Below are 20,571 nucleotides of genomic sequence, written 5' to 3' on the forward strand. Positions count from 1 at the left end.
GAATGGACATTCACAGCCACGTTTGGCAGAGAGTTTTTCCTAAATTTCCACAGTCTTAAAGTTAGTGTTTGGCCGTGTGAAGCATATACACAAAAATTTTCCTTTTCCAAAATAAGCTCCTTTTCGTGGAGCTGAAACAGGAACCCAGAGCTAGAGAATATTTGATATCGAATTCAAGACACACACCAACGCCAGTATCACTTTTCACAACAACAATCTGAAACTAAATATTTGATGCACCTTAACAATCAGTTTCCTCTGTTTAATTTAAATTTTATGTTGTGGTAAAACTGATAGAACATAAAATTTGCTATTGTAACCAGTTTTAAATGTACAGTTCAGTGGCATTGAATACATCCATACAGGTGTACAACCATCCCACCCTCCCTCTCCAGAACCTTACATCATCCCAAATTTATAATCTGTTCCCACTAGACACTAACTTCTGGTTGCCCCCATCCCAGCCCCTGGCAACCACCCTTCTCCTTTCTGTCTCTATGAATTTGACTATTCCAGGTATATTTGTCCCTTGTGATGGGCTTATTTTGCTTATCATAATGCCTTTTTTCCCCGAAGATTTATTTATTTATTTGAGAGAGAGAGAGAGAGAGAGTATGAGCAGGAGGGGCAGAGGGAGAGGGAGAGAGAATCCCAAGCAGACTCTGCACTGAGCGTGGATCCCAACACGGGGCTTGATCCCACAAACCTGAGATCACAACCTGAGCCAAAACCAAGTCGGACGCTCAGTCAACTATACCACCCAGTTGCCCCACTTACCATAATGTCTTTTAGCATCATCCACGCCACAGCATCTGTTAGAATGCCCCTCCTTTTAAAGGCTAAATAATATTCCATTGTAGGTATATGCCACATTTTGTGAATTTACAATTTTATTTTTCCCTACCTGTTCCTCATCGTTTTTAAATTTTGAAACAATCACAAAGTGACAGAAAAATTGCGAGGATGGTACAAAAAAAAAAACACACAACAAAAACACCCTTTTTTTCTTGAACTTCTTGGGAATAAGTTGTCCTGATACTCCACCATCTTCCAATACTTTCCTGTGTTTTTCCTACAAACAAAGACACTTCCCCACCTCACCACAACACAGCCATCAAAACCAGGAAACAAGGGTCGCCAGTTATTGCAGTCATGTCTTTTATCACAAGAGGATCCAGTTTGGAATGCCTCTTGGATTTAGGTGTGCCTGTTTAGCCTCCTTCAGTCTAGAAGTACAGCTCCTCAGGGTCTCCTTGACTTTCATGACCTTGACACTTTGAAAGATCACAGACATTGTAGAACGTCCCTCAGTTAAGATCAGATTCAAGTTGTGCATTGTGGCGGGAATATCATAACAGAGATACTGCCTTCTCCTTGTACCCTACCAAGGGATCCGCCATTTTGGTTTGCTCCTATACTTTGATCACATGATTAAGGTTGGGTCTCCCAGGTTTCTTCACTATAAAACCAGTCTTTTCCTCTTCATAATGGATAGGTATTTTATGGAGAGGTACTTTGAAACTGTGTAAATATCTCCTTCCTCATCAACTTTAATTATTTTTTTATCTCCACATGAGTGTATGGATTCCTATATAAGTTAGTGGGTTATATCCATTTCCATCATTATTTAACTTAAAGCTCACATTGTCCCTAGTTTGACTGCTAAAGAGTTCTTTCATCCTGTGTCCTTTCTGTATGGCCCCATCATTCTTTGAGAGAGCCCTTACTTTCTAGCACAACAAGATGTTCTAGGCTCGCCTTCTGACTTCCGGGCCCCAGTTGTGGAATCAACCATTTTTCCAAGGACTCTTGATTCATTTTAATGGAAGATGGTATTTAGAATCCAAGATTTGGGCACCAGATGCACACATGCCTATTGAAATGTTGCTGCTCCCAGGCAGAGCTAAGGAGTATATGTTTCCCTGTGTGTATGTGTGTGTGTGTGCACACACGTGTGCATGTGCACATGCACACACACACAGGTACACGCACACGTGGGTACGCTCTTTACCCTCTGATAGTACATGCCAGGCTGCCATTCTCTGACCATAGGCAGCATCCCTCCTTGCCCTGATCAGGCGGTGACACCACAGGCCAGACCACCCTCCCTGGGGATGTCCTCCTCATCACTTGAATCTCCAATCCCGTGCTTTGGGCCACCGTGGCTCCTGCCCTCCCTCCCTCACCATGGACTCCTACCTCACTCAGCTCTACCTGATAACTTTAGGACTGAATTGTTTAGGAAGGGGAAGTAAAAGGGACCACTATTGGCTTTGATTGAAGATACGTGTTTTGTTAACAATCTTTTTGCTTATTGGGAGCACGTGTATCTCAACTATTAGGTAAACAATACTAAACATGACTGCCGGCATTTTCCCTAATCTTTTGTCTCTGTTATTGTAGTGAAGAAATTTTTATGAAATATTTATACAGTTAGGATGGGCTTCTTCCTTACAGCAACATCTATTTTGCAAATGTGCCATTGTATTTAGGCTGTCACCAGCCACTCTCTTGGCAAACGTTGAGCAACTCCCACCCCAAAAATTAATGAGTGAAGACAAGGTCTGTACACCTACTTATTCTATTCTTCCATTATCAAGTTGTAGGATTCTGCACAAGGGATCCAGGGGACCTCGACAGAAACCAGAAATGGAGTTTTGTATTACTGTGAATTTGCTTATGCTTATGAATAAGTGAGGTCTTCCTGGCCAGACTGTGAACATCAAGGAAATTGACTGGGTCTCCTACTATTTTTTTTTGTACTCTTCAAGGTCAGGTGCTAAGCCCAATCCTGCTTCTGGCGCAGGTGCTCCCCGTGCTTGTTAACCGACAGAACCATGATGACTTCATTACGGCAGTGAGGCGCCGATGGATGCTTGTTGGGCTTTAGCCTCCTTGACCTCCATGATTACAAATTCCTCCTTGCAATAATTACTTTCCTGGGCTTTTGAGCCATGTGGTTTCTCTCCTGCTTGCCTGGCTCTCTCGTCATGGTTGTCTTTGTGCATATCACTTGCTCTGTCTGTCTCCCCCAACAGTGGACATTTATTGGGTGTTTTCCAGGTGTCAGGCACTGTTGTAGGTATTGGAGATATAGCAAGGAATAAAGCAGATCAGAAATCCTTCCCTGGCAGAACTGAAGGGAAACAGAAAGCCTTCCCGGGTGTGAGTGTGTGTGTGTGTGTGTATGTGTGTGTGTGTGTGATTTCTTATCCGGTTTCAGAGGAGTAACCACTGCGGCTCCCCGGAAGCATGTCAAGCACTGGCTGGTCCAGCCCAGCCAACGAAGCTCTCCTTCAAGGTTCTTTTCTAGGAGGGAGACTTTCTGTATGCTCATCCTTCAGCAGGTCTCCCCTCTCCTCTGCCAGCCTCCTACTTTGCCTGCCCTGCAGTCCAGTCCCCCACCTGCCCCCAGATTCTTCTACGCAAAAGGCAAGTCTTACTGAGTCCTTCTACCGGAGAACACCCTGACTCCCCCTTGCTCTTGGATCGCTCAGGAGCTGGCTTCTGCTTGCCTTCCCAGCCCCCTGCTCCCCCACTCAAATATTCCAGCAACACAGGAAGCCAGTTCCCTTCGCATGCCTCCCTGCTTTTGCTCATGCTGTCCCCTGGCCTGGAGAGCCCCCTCCCCGCCCGTCCGCCGGTCTGACCCCTACTCCTCCTGGTAGACCCAGCTTCTTTTCCTCCTCCACTCCCCATCCACGTGGCCCGCGAGTGCTCAGCACATGGTGTTACAGCTACTGAAGCCAGAGACAGCAGTAATTATGTGCTTCATGTCTGTCTCCGGGGATGGTAAACCCCCCCGTGAGCGTGGGCTGTGGCTGTCCCACTCCCTGCAGTCCGTGCCGCATGCTGAGTGCCAAGTGGCAAACAGGCAGCGCTTCCAGGGTGCTAAGTGTGGACCCGGCCAAGAACTGTTGTTCTAAGACCGTCACATGTGTCAGCTCCTTGGATTCTTCCCACCACTGAGTGGGGTACATATTGCTATTAGCCCCTGTTTACAGAGGAGAAAGTAGGCACGGGGAGGTCAATGATTCCCTGCCAAGTGTAGAGGCAGGTTTGGAATCCTGACAGCCGCCCCCCCGCCCCGATCTGGGCTCTCTCCTGCGATGTGCCTGTTGAATGATGGATGGAGGATGGATTGTGTCTGGACTCTCGGCACCTAGCAGGCACCCAGAAAGTGAGAGCTGTTGTTAGCACCGTGGTGTCCACACTTGACTGCATGCAGGACTTTTAAATGGGGATGAGTTCTGCTTTACTTACCTCTGTGTGCTCAGTGCACCCCATGCAGTAGGGACTAAATAAATATTTCCCAAATGAATGAAAAACTTGTGATGAAAGTATAAGGAATGACTTATTTATTATTATTATTATTATTATTATTTTTAGAGAGGGAGAGGGGGGCTGGGGGAGAAGGGCAGAAGGAGAGGGAGAGAGACAATCTTAAGCAAGCTTCATGTCCAGCATGGAGCCATACAGAGGGCTCAATCTCACGGTCCTTGAGATCATAACCTGAGCTGAAATCAAGAGTCAGATGTGTGGGCGCCTGGGTGTCTCAGTCGGTTAAGAATCTGCCTTCGGCTCACGTCATGATCTCAGGGTCCTGGGATCGAGCCCTGCATCGGGCTCCCTGCTCAGTGGGGAGTCTGCTTCTCCCTCTGTCCTTCCCCCAACTCGTTCTCTTTCTCTCTCTCTCTCAAATAAATAAATACATAAATACACAAATAAATACATTTTTTAAAAAAAGAGAGACACTTACCCAACTGAGCCACCAAGGCCCCCCAGGAATGACTTATTTTATCATAATGTTTTATTTCTTTAAAAAGGACCTAATCCTGGGGTACCCAGGCAGGTCGGTTGGTAGAGCCTGTGACCCTGGGTCTCAAGGTTGTGAGTTCAAGCCCCACGTCGGGTATAGAGATTACTTAAAAAGGATCTGATTCTAACTTCCTTATATATGTTTACATTAAATTCCATTTTTAAATTATGTAATACTTCCACTTTGTCCCACTCAAAGGTGCAGAAAGGATAAACACAGAAAATTCCTCTTCCCTCAGGGCCACCGCATGGCACAACTCCAGAGGGTGCCATTTGCATAAAATACAGTGTGGTAGCCACACCCCGGCTGAGGGCCCCATCCACCTACTTTCCTGCTCTGCAGGCACAGCTCTTCTCCAACCTTCCAGAGACAGTCTACATGGATTTGAATGCATCATGGGTGTGTTATTCAACAGAGAATACCTTTACCTTACATTATTCATTTTACTCATTTTCCATTGTTCATTTTATGTCTTTGGGAAATTGGTTCATATGAGGTGTATAGAGTAGCCTCATTCTTTTTAATGTTTACACAGTATCTCATTGTATGATATGGATATGCCATAGTTTAGATACTCTTCTATTTAACCATTCCTCCGTGTAGTTGATCAGCCTCTGTAGGTTGTCTCTGAATTGTTCCTATTACAAATAGGGCTGCTATGTGCTCCCATCATTCAGCCCCACTATTTGAGCACATCTGGAGCATGCCTTCCTACAACTGGACTGCTTGGGTAAAGCAGAGAAATGACTTTCTAATGGTGGAATTTCAGTCATCTGTGACAGGCATACTTGAGATATTTTTACACTGAGCTTTGGGCTGTGTCAGATGCCTCTAAGGAATTGGTGGGCTGTGGGCCCCTTTCTGGTATATTCGAGGCTAGGGAATGATATTTGTGGGCTTGGAGTTTGTTACTTTCTAAAGAGAAAAGAGAATTTGCAGTGGAAAGATAGCTTCTTAGGATCCATCCAGTGCTTATTGATTAGATCCCTTACTTAGAGTAAGACCTCACTGGGCACTGAGGCCCCTGGGCCCCTCAGGGCCACTCAGCAGTGAGTTCGCTGGAGGCCCTGGTGGAAAGCCTGAGAAAACTTCAGTTGGTTTGGTCTACATGGTTTGAACCCATGCTCTACCTTTGGGTTCAGTTCCCAAAGAAACATATGGACTCAAGAGACTCTGGCTCTGGAATCACCTTGTGCAGGAAAAGGGGAAGGTCCCTGCTATTCCTACTGAGGATGTGATTCTTTTTTTTTTTCTTTAGATTTACTTATTTATTATTTTAGAGAGAGAGAGCATGAGCAGGAGGGGCAGAGGGAGAGGGAGAGAGAATCTGAAGCAGACTGCACTGAGCGTGGAGCCTGACATGGGGCTTGATCTCACGATCCTGAGATCATGACCTGAGCCAAAACAAAGAGTCAGATACTTAAGTGATTGCGCCATCCAAGTGCCCCAGGATGTGATTCCTATTAACACCAGAAGATGGATGGTGGGATGGCTGGCTGGCTGGATGGATACATATACACATAGACATAGAAAGGTAGATATCAGTCAAATAAGCATGAACTTAGACTTTGTTCTTGGGGTTGAGCTCTACCATTTACTAGTTATGGGATTCTAGGGAGCTTCTTTGATCTCTGCAAGACCCACTCCTTGTCCATGATGGGGTTAACATCCATGATGGGGTTAACAATGTTCTTTGTGGAGCAGTGGTGAGGAACCAATGGTCATAATCCAATGAGGGAAAAGGGTCTGGCACAGTGCCTGGCACACAGTGGGTCTCATATGTGGTGGGGTGGTAACTGCTATCATTTGTTACGTGATTGCGTATTCTCCAGGTGGTGTACTGAAGGCACTTCTTTGGCAGGAGCCAGTGAGCCTGCCCTTCATGCTCTATTTGACCCCTGCTTCAAGGGGGATGATTCTGTAAGGTGGGGGTTCTCAGCCTTCTTTCCCTCCTGACACGCACAGTGGGTGATATTCACGTGCCTGGCACACTCCCGGTGTGCATTTCACAGGGCAGAATTTCAAGCTACAGTCGTTTATCTCCAGGCCGGGAAAGCAACATTATTACAGGAATGACCTAGATCCACTTAAATTTATATTAAAGCAATAAATAAATAAAAGAAAGGAAAGGCAATCACCCTCAGGTTTTTGCGCTTGGGCTACAATTTATTGGCAAAACAGCACCCCACTCCCACCTGCTGTCTTATTGAGTAATAATAATGAGGGGCAAGGGTTAACAGGCACCCCTGGGGTCTCTCATTTCGGTAGGTTTGGGGTAAAATCCATTCTCTCCTACAGATATGTGGTGAAGGCCATTATCAGAGGGGTCTGGCCACCGTCCCCACACGGTTATGGAATGGCTCTCTCTTTGACCTTTGTTGAGTGCCTGGCTGAGGTGCTAAGCCTTCTGCTGTGGCCCTGGGGAACCACAGACATCAGGACTTCAGGGGGTGCCTTGGATGCTTGGCCAAGAAGTCAGGCCTGCCACGTCCAGGAGGGCTTTCTCAGGCCAGCAGGCAAGCTCAGGCCTGACCTGCCAAAGCAGCTGCTTTAATCCTCAGTATCTTCAACTGGGGAATGGAATCCTACCTCCCCTGACCCTCCAGGCACACAACCCCCTCAAGCCCTGTGGGACCAACTGTTCTCTCCTCCGTGCCCCCGAAGCAGTCTGTTCTGTGGCTATTAAAGCACTCACCGTCGGTTTAAAATACATTTCTACCCTTTCCAGGGCAATTATTTCTTACCTTTTGTTTGTTAGAGTTTTCATACAATCTCAAATTCTCCATTAAAATGGCTATGGGGTTTGCCCGGTTTTCTATCTATAAACTTGGAGTTGAAAACATACATTGGTGGTTTAGAATCTCATTGGGTTCTTCCCTAGATAGAAAGGGTTGTGGAGGGGCGCCTGGGTGGCTCAGTCCGTTAAGCATCTGCCTTTGGCTCAGGTCATGACGCTGGAGTCCTGGGATCGGGATCAAGCCACGCATCGGGCTCCCTGCTCAGTGGGCATTCTGCTTCTCCCCTTCCCTCTGCCCCTACCCCTGGCTTGTGTTTTCTCTCTCTCTCTCACTCTTTCTCTCTCTCTCTCAAATAAATAAATAAATCTTTAAGAAAAAAACAGAAAGCGTTGGGGAAAACCTTGCTTGTCCAGAACCTTCACTGTGGACACTGTCCTAGATTCCTGCTTTCATCCATTCTGCAGTCAGCTAGTCATTCAACAAACACTGAACTCCCACTTTTGTGTCAGGCATGGTGCTAGGCGTGTGGTATATCGGGATGAAGAAGACCTGGGCTGTGCCTTGGAGGCTGACACGATGTGACTGTCTAGCCCTAGATTTTTTGTGTGTAATTGAAGTATAGGTGACATAAAATGTTATATTAGTTTCAGGTGTACAAATACTGATTTGATAACTATGCATTACTCAGTGCTCACCATGATGATAGTCACCACCTGTTGACCACGCAAAAGGATTGCGATGTTATTGACCATATTCGCTATGCTACACTTTTCTTCTCTGTCATTTTTTTCCTTTCTTCATCTACCTAGCCCTAGATTCTGCTGACGCATCAAAACCTCTTTCTAGAGCGTGTTAAACTTAAAAATAAAACTGCCAGCTATTTTACCAGCAAAAATGGGTTTATTTGGAGATAGCAGAGAATTGCAATTCAGGACAAGCAAGCTGGGGTCAAACTATAGGCAAGTCCAGAGGCAAGTCTGGGGAATAAAAGAGAGGGAGCTCCTTTCCAGAGAAAAGGGGGAGGTTGGGAGGGCTGTTAGAGAAACAAAAAAGTCCGTTGGAGTAAACTGGGGGTTCGACGTGTAAGTGGGTCCTTGCTGGCTGAGCGGTGACTGTCATTGACCGGGGTGTTGTGGGAGAGGAGGAAACCTTCCTTCCTCCTGCTAGGGCAGTAAAATAGTAGCTGAAGTAGTATGGGACTTGCCCGGTGTAGGTCTTCTGTTGGGTAGGCCCAGGGGCAGGGCGCGAGAGCGCCCCCTGCTGGCCTCCCAGATCCATTTTTTTTAAACTAAACTATAAACTGAAATAAACTAGTTTCCTTTTATTAATTTTCACAGGAAGTCAACACAGAGGATTCCTTTCTGAGTGCAATTTCCTGGAGCTTTGACACAATCTCTATATTTAAAAATCTACAGGATTTTATTCATACACCAAAAATCTCTGTAAGGCCCTGTAACTAGAGTCGTAGGGGGGTGCGGCAGGGATTATAAAGCAGAAAACATAAAATCCGTTTCTTCTGGGCACCCAAATCTAAATGACAGGAGTCACACGTAGACAGAAAGTCTGGCCTCTTGTTTCATTTGTGAGTACACGTGGCATGCTGTTGTCTGTTCACTGGAGCATAAGTGTTGTTGGTGTGCTGTGTGCTTCAGCTGTGTAAGCCCTGGGCGAGGCCCAGGAGGTGGCCCTGCTCTCCAGGTACTTGGGGGTACTCTTTCCCTGGGAAAGAGAAAGGGGGCGTTCGGAGTCAAGGAAAACATCAGGCCAAAGTCAGTGGCTCAAAGAACACTCTGGGGACGCCGAGGCCCAGCAGCAGCCAGGGTGGGCCTAGGGGTTGCTGCCTAGACGGGGAAGCTTCCAACCAGTTTTGAGGAACGGGACGGTCTTCAGGAAGGAGGGACGGAGGACGTTCCAGGCCAGGGGAGGGGCTTGAGCAAAGGTCTTGAAGTTTTGGGAATTTCTCATTAGAAACTGAGACATGAGGGGGTGCCTGGGTGGTTCATCTGGCTCTAGGTTTCGGCTCAGGTCATGATCTCAGGGGCGTGAGATGGAGCCCTGCATTGACTGCGTGCTTGCCCGGCGAGGGGCGGGGGAAGGCTCCTGCTTGAGAGTCTCTCCCTCTCCCTCTGCCCCTCCCCTCTCTCTCTCTCTCAAAATGAATAAATAAAATCTTTAAAAAAAAAAAAAAAGAAGAAAGAAAGCAACTGAGACATGAAGGGACTGGGAATGTGGGCAGGAGTAGGGGGAGAATTTGCTCCAAACAATGCCCACTCGGGGCAGGACCAGGAAGGGCCAGAGGGGAAGTGGTAAGTACTTGACACCAAATCTGCCACCTTTGGGAAAGCTGTGCTTCTCATTTTGTCCCCCTTCTTTCCTTCACCCAGACTCTGGCCCCTTCAAGGACGGCATGATAACCTTCACACTCCACCTGAAGTCCTACCTTCCCCTTGCCATTAGGACCCTGATTCTACAAAAGAAACCAAACATAAGAATGTGTCCGGCATGGCTGGGGGTAAGTGGTGCCAGATGCTTAAAAAAAAAGAAAGAAAAAAAATCCCTAGATATACCAGCTGTGCCGGGCCCAGGAATTCCTGAGATTTCTAGCTTCGGCTTGGGAAACAGGAAGTAAGGGCAGGAGGATATTACTTCTGGTCACTACTTAACTTCGCAGAAGGAGGTCTCGCACTTGGGCCAGAAGACTCAGGTGTGAAAACCTTATCAGACGGCTCAGCACCAACAGTTCTGCTCGGTCACCCCACCTCCACGGGGAGAAGCACCAATGGCCTCAGATGATGCAGTGGGTTTTCCCTCCGGGGAAAGGTGCCCCCAGATTACACTGCATTTTAAGCTGGCTTTGATTTAGACCAAGTATCCCTGTTTTGGTCTCCTCTGCACCATCTCCCCAGTCTCTTCCCGGAGTGATGCGTGACACGCAAGGCTCAGAAAGGTCCTGTGAGGGAAAACAGACATCCAGGTTGTTACTGACCCAAGTCCCAGCAAAATTTCATGACAAGGAAGACTTTTCTGGTAATGGGGATCACCAGAGGGAGAGCCAGTAGCGTGGTTTAAAGTGCTAGAGCAGACATCAAAAACTAATGATGTAATGTATGGTGATTAACATAACAATAAAAAATTTTTTAAAAAAGTGCTAGAGCAGACAGTTCTCATTGTTGATTGACATGTCCGGCTCTGTTGCTATTTCTGGGCCAGTAGAATTATCTATTGTTCATAACAAAGCACCCCCAAACTTAGCAGCTTAAACCATATTCTGCAATGAGGCTGTGCTTAGTGGGGTGGTTCTTCTGCTTCATGTGGTGTCCTGTCTGCTGGGGCTGGACCATCTATGATGGCTCCTTCCTCATGTGTCTGGAGTGTCCACTGGGAGGATCTGGAGCAGCCCAGGGCTGACCTAATGCTTCTTTCTTGCCATGGAGCCTCCCCAGCAGTGGTAGCCAAACTTCTTTACAAGGTAGCTCAGGGCTCCAGGAGGACAAGCTGTAATTAGTTAGCACATATCAAACCCCTGCTTATGTCATACTTCTTAATGTCCCATTGTCAAAGCAAGGCATGCAGCCAAGGACAGAGTCAACAGGGAAGGGGCCAGTCAGCGCTGTGAACACGGGCAAATGTGATTTATTGAAAACCACCAAGGTAATGGTCTCCCACAACCCATCGTACACACAACATACCAACAAACACCTGCTGAACCCCATTGCTCGCTAGAACTTTGGGGAGCCAAGAGAGCCGAGTGCATCAGAGAGCCTGGGTGCGAGTCCCTGCTTGGCCCTTTACTGGCCATAGCTGTGGGCTCACCTGGAAACTGGACATAACAATATAATCCTCCCTAAGGAGCTGTCGGGAGGAGTAATTGAGCTCGTGTGGGTAAGACGGTCAATCCAGGTTGGCTGCTGTCATGGAAAGCACCACAAGGAAAGACGCTCATTCTTCAGAACAGCTGGACACCCCAGTTTGGGACTATGTCTTCCATAGTCCTTCCCCAGGGTTTTACATCAGATTAGGAATGTTAAAGGGGCTTCTCTCTCTCTCTCTCTCTCTCATCATTAAATTAAAAAAAAAGAAAAGAAAAACATTGCGTTGAGGTAAAAGGCCTCAGAAGACTCGCTTCATTTCTCTTCACAAAGAAAAAAAGCCATCACAACCTTAGATAGAGCTCAAGAGACCCAGGGTATGCAGCAATCACTTCAGACCCTTCCCTCACGTGTCTACCACCCGTTCCAAAAAGCCACCCGCCACAGAGCCCTCTCTTGGTGTCCTGTTGCTAAGGGGGACAACCGGGGGACTCTCTCCAATCAGCAGTGGAGATGAACAAACCCAAAACATGGTGCCCTCTGAAGTACATTTAATTAAAAGGGAAACAAAGAAGCTTTGTGTACATAATAACCTGTCTGATTTGTGGTGTTAAAAATCCAGTTTGCTCTCCCAACAGGCTTTGGAGGTGAGAAAGGGGCAGCTAAGGAAAGCTAGGCTTCTAGGCTGGCTGAATTCCCTTCCACCTCACTCCAGATTTTCTGGAGACACGCTGGGCTTGCTCGAGATGTGCAGTTAGCTTCCTTGGGCTTTCAGGGGCTGGAAGTGTCCAGTCTGCCCTCGTTTTGAAAATCTGTAGCGTTGGCAGGCACTGAGGGTTTGAGGTCAGTTCCAGGCCGTTAGAGCAGAAGGTGGTTCTAGAACTTTCCCTGCGGATGGTCGCAGCTGCTTCATTCTACCATCCCCAAGGAGGAAGGTGACAGAGGGGGTGGTGGATCCACCCTAGGGAGGCCCGGTGCCTGCAGCCCCGTGGTGACCTGAGAGAGACTCGGGGGTCCCCCCATCTCACGCTTAAATCCTGGCTGTGCCTAACACCAGCTGCACAATGTCACTTCATCCCTTCGAGCCTTGTTCTCCTCGTGTATAAAATACAAGTGATTACATCTATAAATTACTTCCCACAGACAGCCTGGCATGTAATAAGCACCCCGAAAGTATTAGCTGACAGTATCATTGTGGAAAAGAGATGTCCACATGTTGATACAGCAAATTGAGCATTTAGAATTGTCACCAAGCTTATTTCCCCAAAACAGCATAATTATGTTTTTCTTTGGGATGGTCTTTTTAAAGGAAATAATCCTTTTTTAAAAGAAAAAACCATAACTTCTCTTGTTTGTTTTCTCTCCAGTTACAGAATGCTACCTATTTATTACATAAATTTGGGAATATTGAGAAAAGCACAAAAGAGAACATAAAAAAATCACCCAGTCTTGTCGCCGGAGAGAACCCAGGATTAACGTGTAGATGTATTTCCTTCTAGCTCTTTCTCTCATCAATTTTATGAAAAGGAGAATATGCCAAACACACTGTTTTGTTAATGTCCATCTGCAACAGGGCTGGGTAAGTATGTTGTGATAATGAGTATATCACACAGCAACCAGGATGAACCAGCTGCTGTCAAACACTGCAGTATGGATGGATCTCCTAAACGTATGGCTGAGTGACAGAAACCAGACGCTAAAGGCTCACGTGTATGATTCCATCAGATGAAGCACAGGCAAAAGGAATCTGTAGAAGTCCAGGTAGTGTCTACCGTGGGGGCTGGGGTGATGACCATAAGGGGCCCAAAGGGATTCTGGGACGTTCATAATGTTCTGTTTCTTGACCTAAGTGCTGGTGACCTGGGTGTGTTCGATTCCTGAAAATTCACCAAGCTGTATGCTTACGGGCATTTTTCTGTGCTGTGCTGCAAGAAAGAGTTAAATGAAAAGGTTCTACCAAGAAGCAACTGACCAAGCATGTGTCTCTTCTCTAGCCAAACCCAGGGCGGCGACCGGCTAGCGTGATGGTCCTGCACCGGTCCCTGGCTCCAGCCTTTGAAAAGTTCTGCCAAGCCAACAGTGGCCCTCTGCCCCTGCTGGGCCTCCGTGAGCCAGGCACGTGGCCCTCGCCTGCCCCAAACGGTGTCCCGGACCCCAGGTAAAATGCTTGGGAGCGTCAACAGGGACCTCTGTGTCCAGCCCCGGGGACCCTCCGTGCCCAGCACAGAGCCTCGCTCATGACTCACTCAGGAACGAGCTGTCCTCCCCTCCATTCCCATCCCTACCCCTGCTCCTGTCCCATGCCCCTGCCCTGGGAAAAATCTTGGGGATCACCCAGAAAGTTCCTTCCCGGCTGCAGAAATGTTGCTGGTGCCGTCACCCACCCACTTCATCACCCAGGCCAGAAACCCGTCCGCACAGCACGAGGAAGAAAATAAAAACTCTCGTATGAACCAGGCCCAGAGACAGCACTATTGACACTGTGCAGTGTGTCCTCCAGACTTAGGAACAGAACATATTGCATCATGGCCCCACTGACTGCTTCCACAGAAGCATTGCAGGGATCCCACATTGCTCCCACCGCCCCAGCTCAGGCTTGCATCTTCTCTGTCTCCCACTCGCCCCCCAGAGCGACTTTCCCTATTTCAATCTTCAGCACCTTCCCGTGCCTTGCACCTCAGCCTGATAGCAAGACCTGTGCGGGGCGCCTGGGTAGCTCTGTCGGTTGTGCGTCTGACTCCTGATTTCAGCTCAGGTGATGATCTCAGGGTCGTGAGATCGAGCCCCATGTTGGGCTCTGCGTTCGGCAGGGAGTCTGTTTTTCACCCTCCCCCCCCCTCCCTGATCACACACATGTGTGTGCTCTCAATCTCTCCCAAACAAATAAAATAAAATCTTAAAAAAAAAAAAAAACCAACCTGTAGTGACCTGGCCCTGGCTGAGGGTCCTCCCCCACTCCTGACCCTCCAGCCAACCCCAGTCCTCTCCCCAAAGAGAAAGCTTCTCAATAACATTCTGCTTTTATCTTTTTGTGGACTCTAGGGTGGGAGCGTCCCTCAGAAACCCCATCTAGACCCAAGGTCAGGTCCTTATGTTTTTTCCCAACACCCCATGCTGCCTTCTCGGGGACTCCTAGAGCAGATCATCGCCCAGTGGGTCACATGTGTGATGCCTCCATGCTGTTCACGTACCGTTCCCTCTGCCTAGGATGTGCTTTCCTCCTTGTGCGGCTGGTGAACTCCTGTTCATCCCTCAGGACCCAGCTCCAGCACCGTCCCCTTTGTGGGAGAGAATGGATTTCTCTCTTCTCTGGGTCACTCCTCTACCTGGACTGTTAACACTAACTGCTCTGTGTTGCAAGTATTTTGTGTTGCCAGTGCAGGATTGCATGCTGCTTCAGGGCTGGGCCGGTGATCCCTCTATCAGTATCGGCCCATCACCTGGCTTGTGCCTGGCATGAAGGAATGGCTGAGCAAAATGATTTTGGAGTGAATGAAGAATAGGCTTATAACCAGAATCTTTCAACTCTATGGAAAAGTTCCTTTCAGGAAAGAGAAAGGCCTCACCCACTGCTAGCGCTGGAAACTTCTTGAGAGGTGTGCCCTCTGTCCCTTTGGTCTGCCGGCCCTGCCTCAATGGCAGAGAGGGCGCCATTGTTTTTGTTTTTGTTTTGTTTTTCTTGCTGGTTTGGCTGGTGTTGGGCTGAGGTTATAGAAAGTGTAATGGGGTGGGAGCAGGGAGTACATTATATGCACGCTGATTTATTGGTTTCCAATCTGGCATGATTTGAAGGATGCCAGCAAGGTGCCTGAAACTTCAGCTCCACACATCCGCTTCACTCTCCCCTACCCTTTCAAACAGTGCATGGTCAGGGGCCATCTTGGGCCTGGGGCCTGTGAGCTTTCCCCTGTGTCCTCAGGACGGGCCGCCCCCAGTTCCAGAAGTACGAGTTCAGTGCCTGCGCAGGCAGCCTGACCTTGCTGGAGGACTACACGGAGCCCCTGGAGGACATGGTGGCCTTCTTCGTGGACTGCGGCTTCTCCCGGAAGCAGCTCTGGAGAAGGTGGGGCTCCCCAGAGGAGACTCGGCCCGCCACGGTCTCGTGGGGGCCTACAAAGTAAGGACACAATTGACAATGACTTGAACAGGTGGGGCATCCTGTGTTTTCTCGTGGTTCGGAGAACACTGACATGGGAGAAAGGAGACTCACATGGCCCCAGCTCAGCCACTGCTAGGTGTGCAGCCCAGGTAGGGCAGCCTCCCTGAGCTTGTCCCCCTCAGCTGGAAAATGGGATGAGCCCTGGGTGGCCTTGAACGTGGGAGTCAAGTCCTTACAGACCGATCGTTGCTGCTGTGTAAACCAAACCAGTTTGGAGTTTGGTCTGGCTCCTTTAACTCAGAGCATCTCAGTGGGCTTTTTGAAAATCCTCCTTGGCTCCAGCATGCTGGCTTCGGGGAGAGCGTGCCTGGCCGGTGAAAGGCCCCGGGGAGTTGTGGAGGAGCCTCGGCCAGCCCGTTGGGTTTCTGTCAGGAGAGCTGGGTCATGTTCTCAGCCCACGGTGGCGCCTGGTGGTCGCCTCTCCGAGACCCTCGCCCTGTTGGGGGTCGCCCCCCTGCTGTGTCTCTGCGGTTCCACGTCAGCCACTGCTGGTCAAGGGGAGAGAACCAGATTCCCTCAGGCCGCTGACCCCTCCCAGGATGGCTGTGTGAAGCCCGAGGGGCCACCATGCTGGAGGGACGGTCGGTCGGCTGCGGGTCTGTCTGTGGAGGCCTCAGACTGCAGATGTGGTCCTGGGCTCCCGGGCGCTTATTAAAATTTGCCCGGTGTGGGCTCCTGCCAGGGAGGCCTGAGCTGCTTCTGATGAGAAGCAGTTTTCTTTTCTTTTCTTTTTTTAAGATTTTATTTATTTATTTGAGAGAGAGAGTAAGTGAGGGTGAAGGAGAGGGAAAGAGAATCAGAAGCCGATTCCATGCTGAGTGCAGAGCCCGATGCGGGGCTCGATCCCATGACCGCAGGATCATGACCTGAGCTGAAACCAAGAGTTGGATGCTTAACCAACTGAGCCACCCAGGCGCCCCGAGAAGCAATTTTCATGTGTGAAGGATGTGCCTGAGCGGTTTTCGCAGGGCAGGGGAGGGCGAGGGCAGAAGTATAGCTACTGGGGTGGGATGGGGGTCCCAGGCAGGGTCTGGCCCCCCCAAACACATGGCCATTTGCAGCAGGTACATCATGTGCAACCCTTCATTTAGACAAGGAACTTAAAGCCTAGAGAGGAAAGAGGACTTGGCCACATCCCAAAGCCAGCCTGGAACCCAGGACCCCCGGCTCCTGTCTGTAAAGTGTCACCGGTGGGGGTGTGATGAGGAAAGGATGCTTGGCACCGAGTGCTTGTCACTGCCCCTAGTGGGCGCTCAGCAGAGCCATCCTTTCCCCGTGACACCGCACCTAACCAACGGCTTTGGTTCAGCGTGGTCCCGTCTGGCCCGGGGCTCTATCCAAAAAGACCAGCCAGCCCTCCTGTATTCAGTGTTGGCCCTGAGGGGAGCCCTGCCTGTCCCTTGTGAAAGTCCCTGACCTGTGTCCCTTCCCAAGTGCTGTGATTCACACGCCAACCAGGCAGACACCACCAGCGTGTTGCAGGGGAGGGAAACCTGTCCCTTCTACCCTTCGACGTCCTTCGGCGGGTCTCCTACTTAAATTGACGTGAGAAGGATTAACAGGAGAAAAACAAATTTAGCGTCGTACCTACAGGAGCCCCAAAGGTGTGAGGCTCCAAGAAGTGACCAAAGCAGGCGGCTTTTGTGCCTCTCAGACGAACAATGAATTTGTGAAGGACTGACAAGACAGAGAGGTTCGGGCTTGGGGTGGTAGATTAGTGAGGAAGTCGCAAGGTTTGTTGAGAGAGCCCTCTGGGCCTTGGATTTCCCATTGCTGGTGATAAGGGTGGCTTCTACCCTCCTGGTACAGGGAGGGTACCTCCATGCGGGAGATTTATTTCCTGCTTTTCACGGTCGGGGGAGGGGAAGGGATGTCAGAATGTTTTTCTTGCACTGGCGGTTTCCCAAGGAACTTTAATTCAAAATAACCAGTATGCCGAACTTGTGTATCTGGGGGTGGTGTATTTTCCCCCTCAGCGCCAACAGCAAGCCCTTCAGCAGTAGCCAAGACTGTCCCTGCCGATCACCATCCTGGCCATGTAAGCCCCACTGCGGCGACCAGAAACCATTTAGGGGAGAAAACACCACCACCAGAGAAAGTCACGCAGGTCATCCCAAGGCAGGAGGAGCGAGGCAGGGCTTGGTGGGGTCTGGACACAGACCCACACCCCCTGTGTGGACTCAGGGGGCTGAGCAGACCCCAGTGCCTCCTGCGAGATCCTTTGCCCTTGGGTGGCTCTGCGTCTGACTCTCCCCGAGGTCTTCACCTGTGGTCCACGGGCCCCTTGAAGTCCGTGGAGAAAATTCAGAGGCCCATGGAATTGGATGAAAAAAAAATTACCTTTTGATTGTCATGGCCTCAAACTGAAACTGAGCATTTCCTTCCATTCCAAACGCCGACAACAAACTGCTGTTGTATGAGCAGACCCTGTGACTTTGCGGCTGCCCAAAGGACTCCCAGATATTTTCCTGTCCCATGGCAGTTCTCCTGATATCTCAGAAATATCCTATATGTTGATCACTACTTCATATTTATAATGGTCCATCTGTCATCTTGTTCCTTAAGCTGTTAATGGAGCCTACATATCACTGTATCACATTTTTTCATAATCTGATAACCGCATTTGCAATATAATTGGTTTCCTTTGTAAACCTATGCATTTCCTCTTATGCAATTAGAAACTTTACTTGGAGTGGGGGTCTGTAGCTGCACCAGACTACCAGAAGCACATACAAAGTGAAGGTTCTCTGTTTTAAACCAATCATTACCAGCAGACTTTCTCATTTCTATGTCACATAAAAGTAGAAGCTGTATTTTTATTATACTTGGACCCCCTCCTTCATTCAGCTGCCCTGAACTCTTGGTGCTCAGGGTTCCCATCTGGGTCAACTGTGTTTTTCAACATCTTTTCGGACAACAGTGCCTTGTGTCGCCATGGCTGGCTTTTGCTGCCCCCTGGTGGTCACAATGAGGCACATCCCCGAGGACAAGCTGGAAAGGCTGGTGCAGGCCAGTTGCTCCTTGGGAAATAAGAGACAACCCATTCATATCGGTGACCCAGGTGAGCGTCCACTCTCATTCATGATTCTTTTTTTTTAAGTTTTTTAAATTTATTTGACAGAGAGAGAGAGACACAGCGAGAGAGGGAACACAAGCAGGGGGAGTGGGAGAGGGAGAAGCAGGCTTCCCGCGGAGCAGGGGACCCAATGTGGGGTTCGATCCCAGGACCTCGGGATCATGACCCGAGCCAAAGGCAGACGCTTGACGGCTGAGCCACCCAGGCGCCCCTCAGTCGTGATTCTGACAGCCACTCTTGAGCTTCAGTGTTCCTGAACTCCCCCGGCTTGTCCCCATCTTCCCCACAGTTCCCCGGGGGTCCTGGACAAGGCTCAGACTCCCGCAGCAACGTTCGGGCTGCGTTTACAGAAGCCCCTCAGGTTTAAAAGTGCTGCCCTTGGCAGAATAGCCAGGCTGACCCATTGTCTCCTGTGACCTTCAGGTGAACCTGGGGTGGAAGGAGCAGGTGGTAGAGGGCAGCAGCAGAGCTATTTGTCCTGGAACTTGAGCTCAGAGCCACCTCTAATCTGGGCTGTTGTGCAGGAGCCCTATTTGGGCAGGGGAGGGCTTTGTTCCAAATGTTAACTTGAACCGATCCCGGGCGTATTAACTCAGTCTGAGAGTGAGTGAGCAGATCCAAGCTTGGCAGCTGTCTAGGCCTCTTTGTGGTTCTCAGAGAGCCCGATGAAAGCTTAGGATTGGGTCTCAGGTGAGAGTTGAAGCTCGGTGTACCTGAACTCGCTCAGCCGTGGAACAACCAGAATCAGACAAAGCCTGCGTTCTGTAATGATGCCATCAGCACTGGCCCTCTCCCTCACAGAAAGATCTCAGGACCACCCAAAGGAAAGTGCTTTGCTGAATCATTGAATTGTCTTCTCTTTAGTGGAGCTGGGGTGGGCCCAACACATCCATCTTTGCTGTCCTCATGAGCCTTCTGATGCTGGGCCATGGGTAGGGACGCTGTTGGTGGTCAAGCAACAGAGTTTAGGTCTGTGTTATGTGACTCAGCCTGCACCGAGATAAATGCTGGCTCACAAATGCTGGTTTGGGTCAGCAATCTGCACCGGGTCTTAGGCTGAGTGCACCTGGGGCTCCTCCAGCAATCACAGCAGGTGTCTGAGGTTCCGTGTTCTGAAACGGAATGGACTGGAAGCTAGCCAGTGACCTGGGTTTTTAAAGTCCCAAGTCCTTTTCTCCAGTCCCATTGACAGCAATCCTATGACTAGAGTTTTTTTCTGGGAGAAAGAAACATAAACTACTCGACGTGTTTAACCTGGATGGGACCTACCAGGATGGGACGCGCAGGAATTCCTTTTCTTTTTCCATTTGCAGAATGATTGGGAATCAAAGATCTTTCCAAACCTGACTATGGGGACCCTGTGGTGTGTCAGCCAGGGGACGTCCCAGTGGACTTCTCAGATGATCGAGACTGGCCAGCAGCTCGAAGTACTCGAAGCCGTCAGCAGCTGCAGTACGTCGGGCTTAAAGGGGGCCATGACTATGACCCAGGATGGAAAAGGGTGGGTCTCTAGTTCTTGGAAGCATAGGCTTGCAGGCAGTGACTTAAAAAACCGAGCCACAGAACAAAATATAAAACATACAGATCTCCCAGGGCTGGGTCTCACCAGCAGCTTGTACGTTTTGATTAAATATATTTCCATCTGCAGAAGGCTCCCAGTCCAGTCCATTCTAATAGAAAGACCAATATTTAGCTTGACTTTCTGAGACCTATTGAAGGTTGGTAGGGCTTTGAAAACAAGAGTGAAGGCAAACAGCACCACTAAACACTCCATTTCACGTGGTATTTTCAGGGTACAGTGGTCCCCCTTTCCCCGCAGTTCTGCTTTCTGAGGTCTCTTGCCCGCAGTCAGCTGCAGTCCAGAAGCAGATGAGCCTCCTTCTGACGAATCATGGCCTCATGCTACGTCACATGCCCTCTCCCCTCACTTCCTCTCATCACATGGGCATTTTTCATCTCACATCGTCACA

At 49.2% G+C, this 20,571-nt stretch overlaps 1 protein-coding gene across 1 annotated transcript in view; it reads left to right on the plus strand.

The window, feature by feature from the left end:
* Positions 1-9,964: 9,964 nt before the first annotated feature.
* Positions 9,965-20,571, plus strand: part of DGLUCY (D-glutamate cyclase) — a 41,347-nt gene continuing 30,740 nt past the window's right edge. The window contains 7 exon segments of the mRNA XM_025869186.2: positions 9,965-10,073; positions 13,371-13,524; positions 15,286-15,407; positions 15,410-15,482; positions 18,438-18,586; positions 19,915-20,020; positions 20,022-20,053. Of these exon segments, the coding sequence (XP_025724971.1) occupies positions 9,965-10,073; positions 13,371-13,524; positions 15,286-15,407; positions 15,410-15,482; positions 18,438-18,586; positions 19,915-20,020; positions 20,022-20,053 (745 nt within the window).

The sequence above is a fragment of the Callorhinus ursinus genome, unplaced genomic scaffold, assembly GCF_003265705.2.
Source record: "Callorhinus ursinus isolate GAN/ISIS: 27379988/994484 unplaced genomic scaffold, GSC_fseal_2.0 scaffold8, whole genome shotgun sequence".
Taxonomy (NCBI): domain Eukaryota; kingdom Metazoa; phylum Chordata; class Mammalia; order Carnivora; family Otariidae; genus Callorhinus; species Callorhinus ursinus.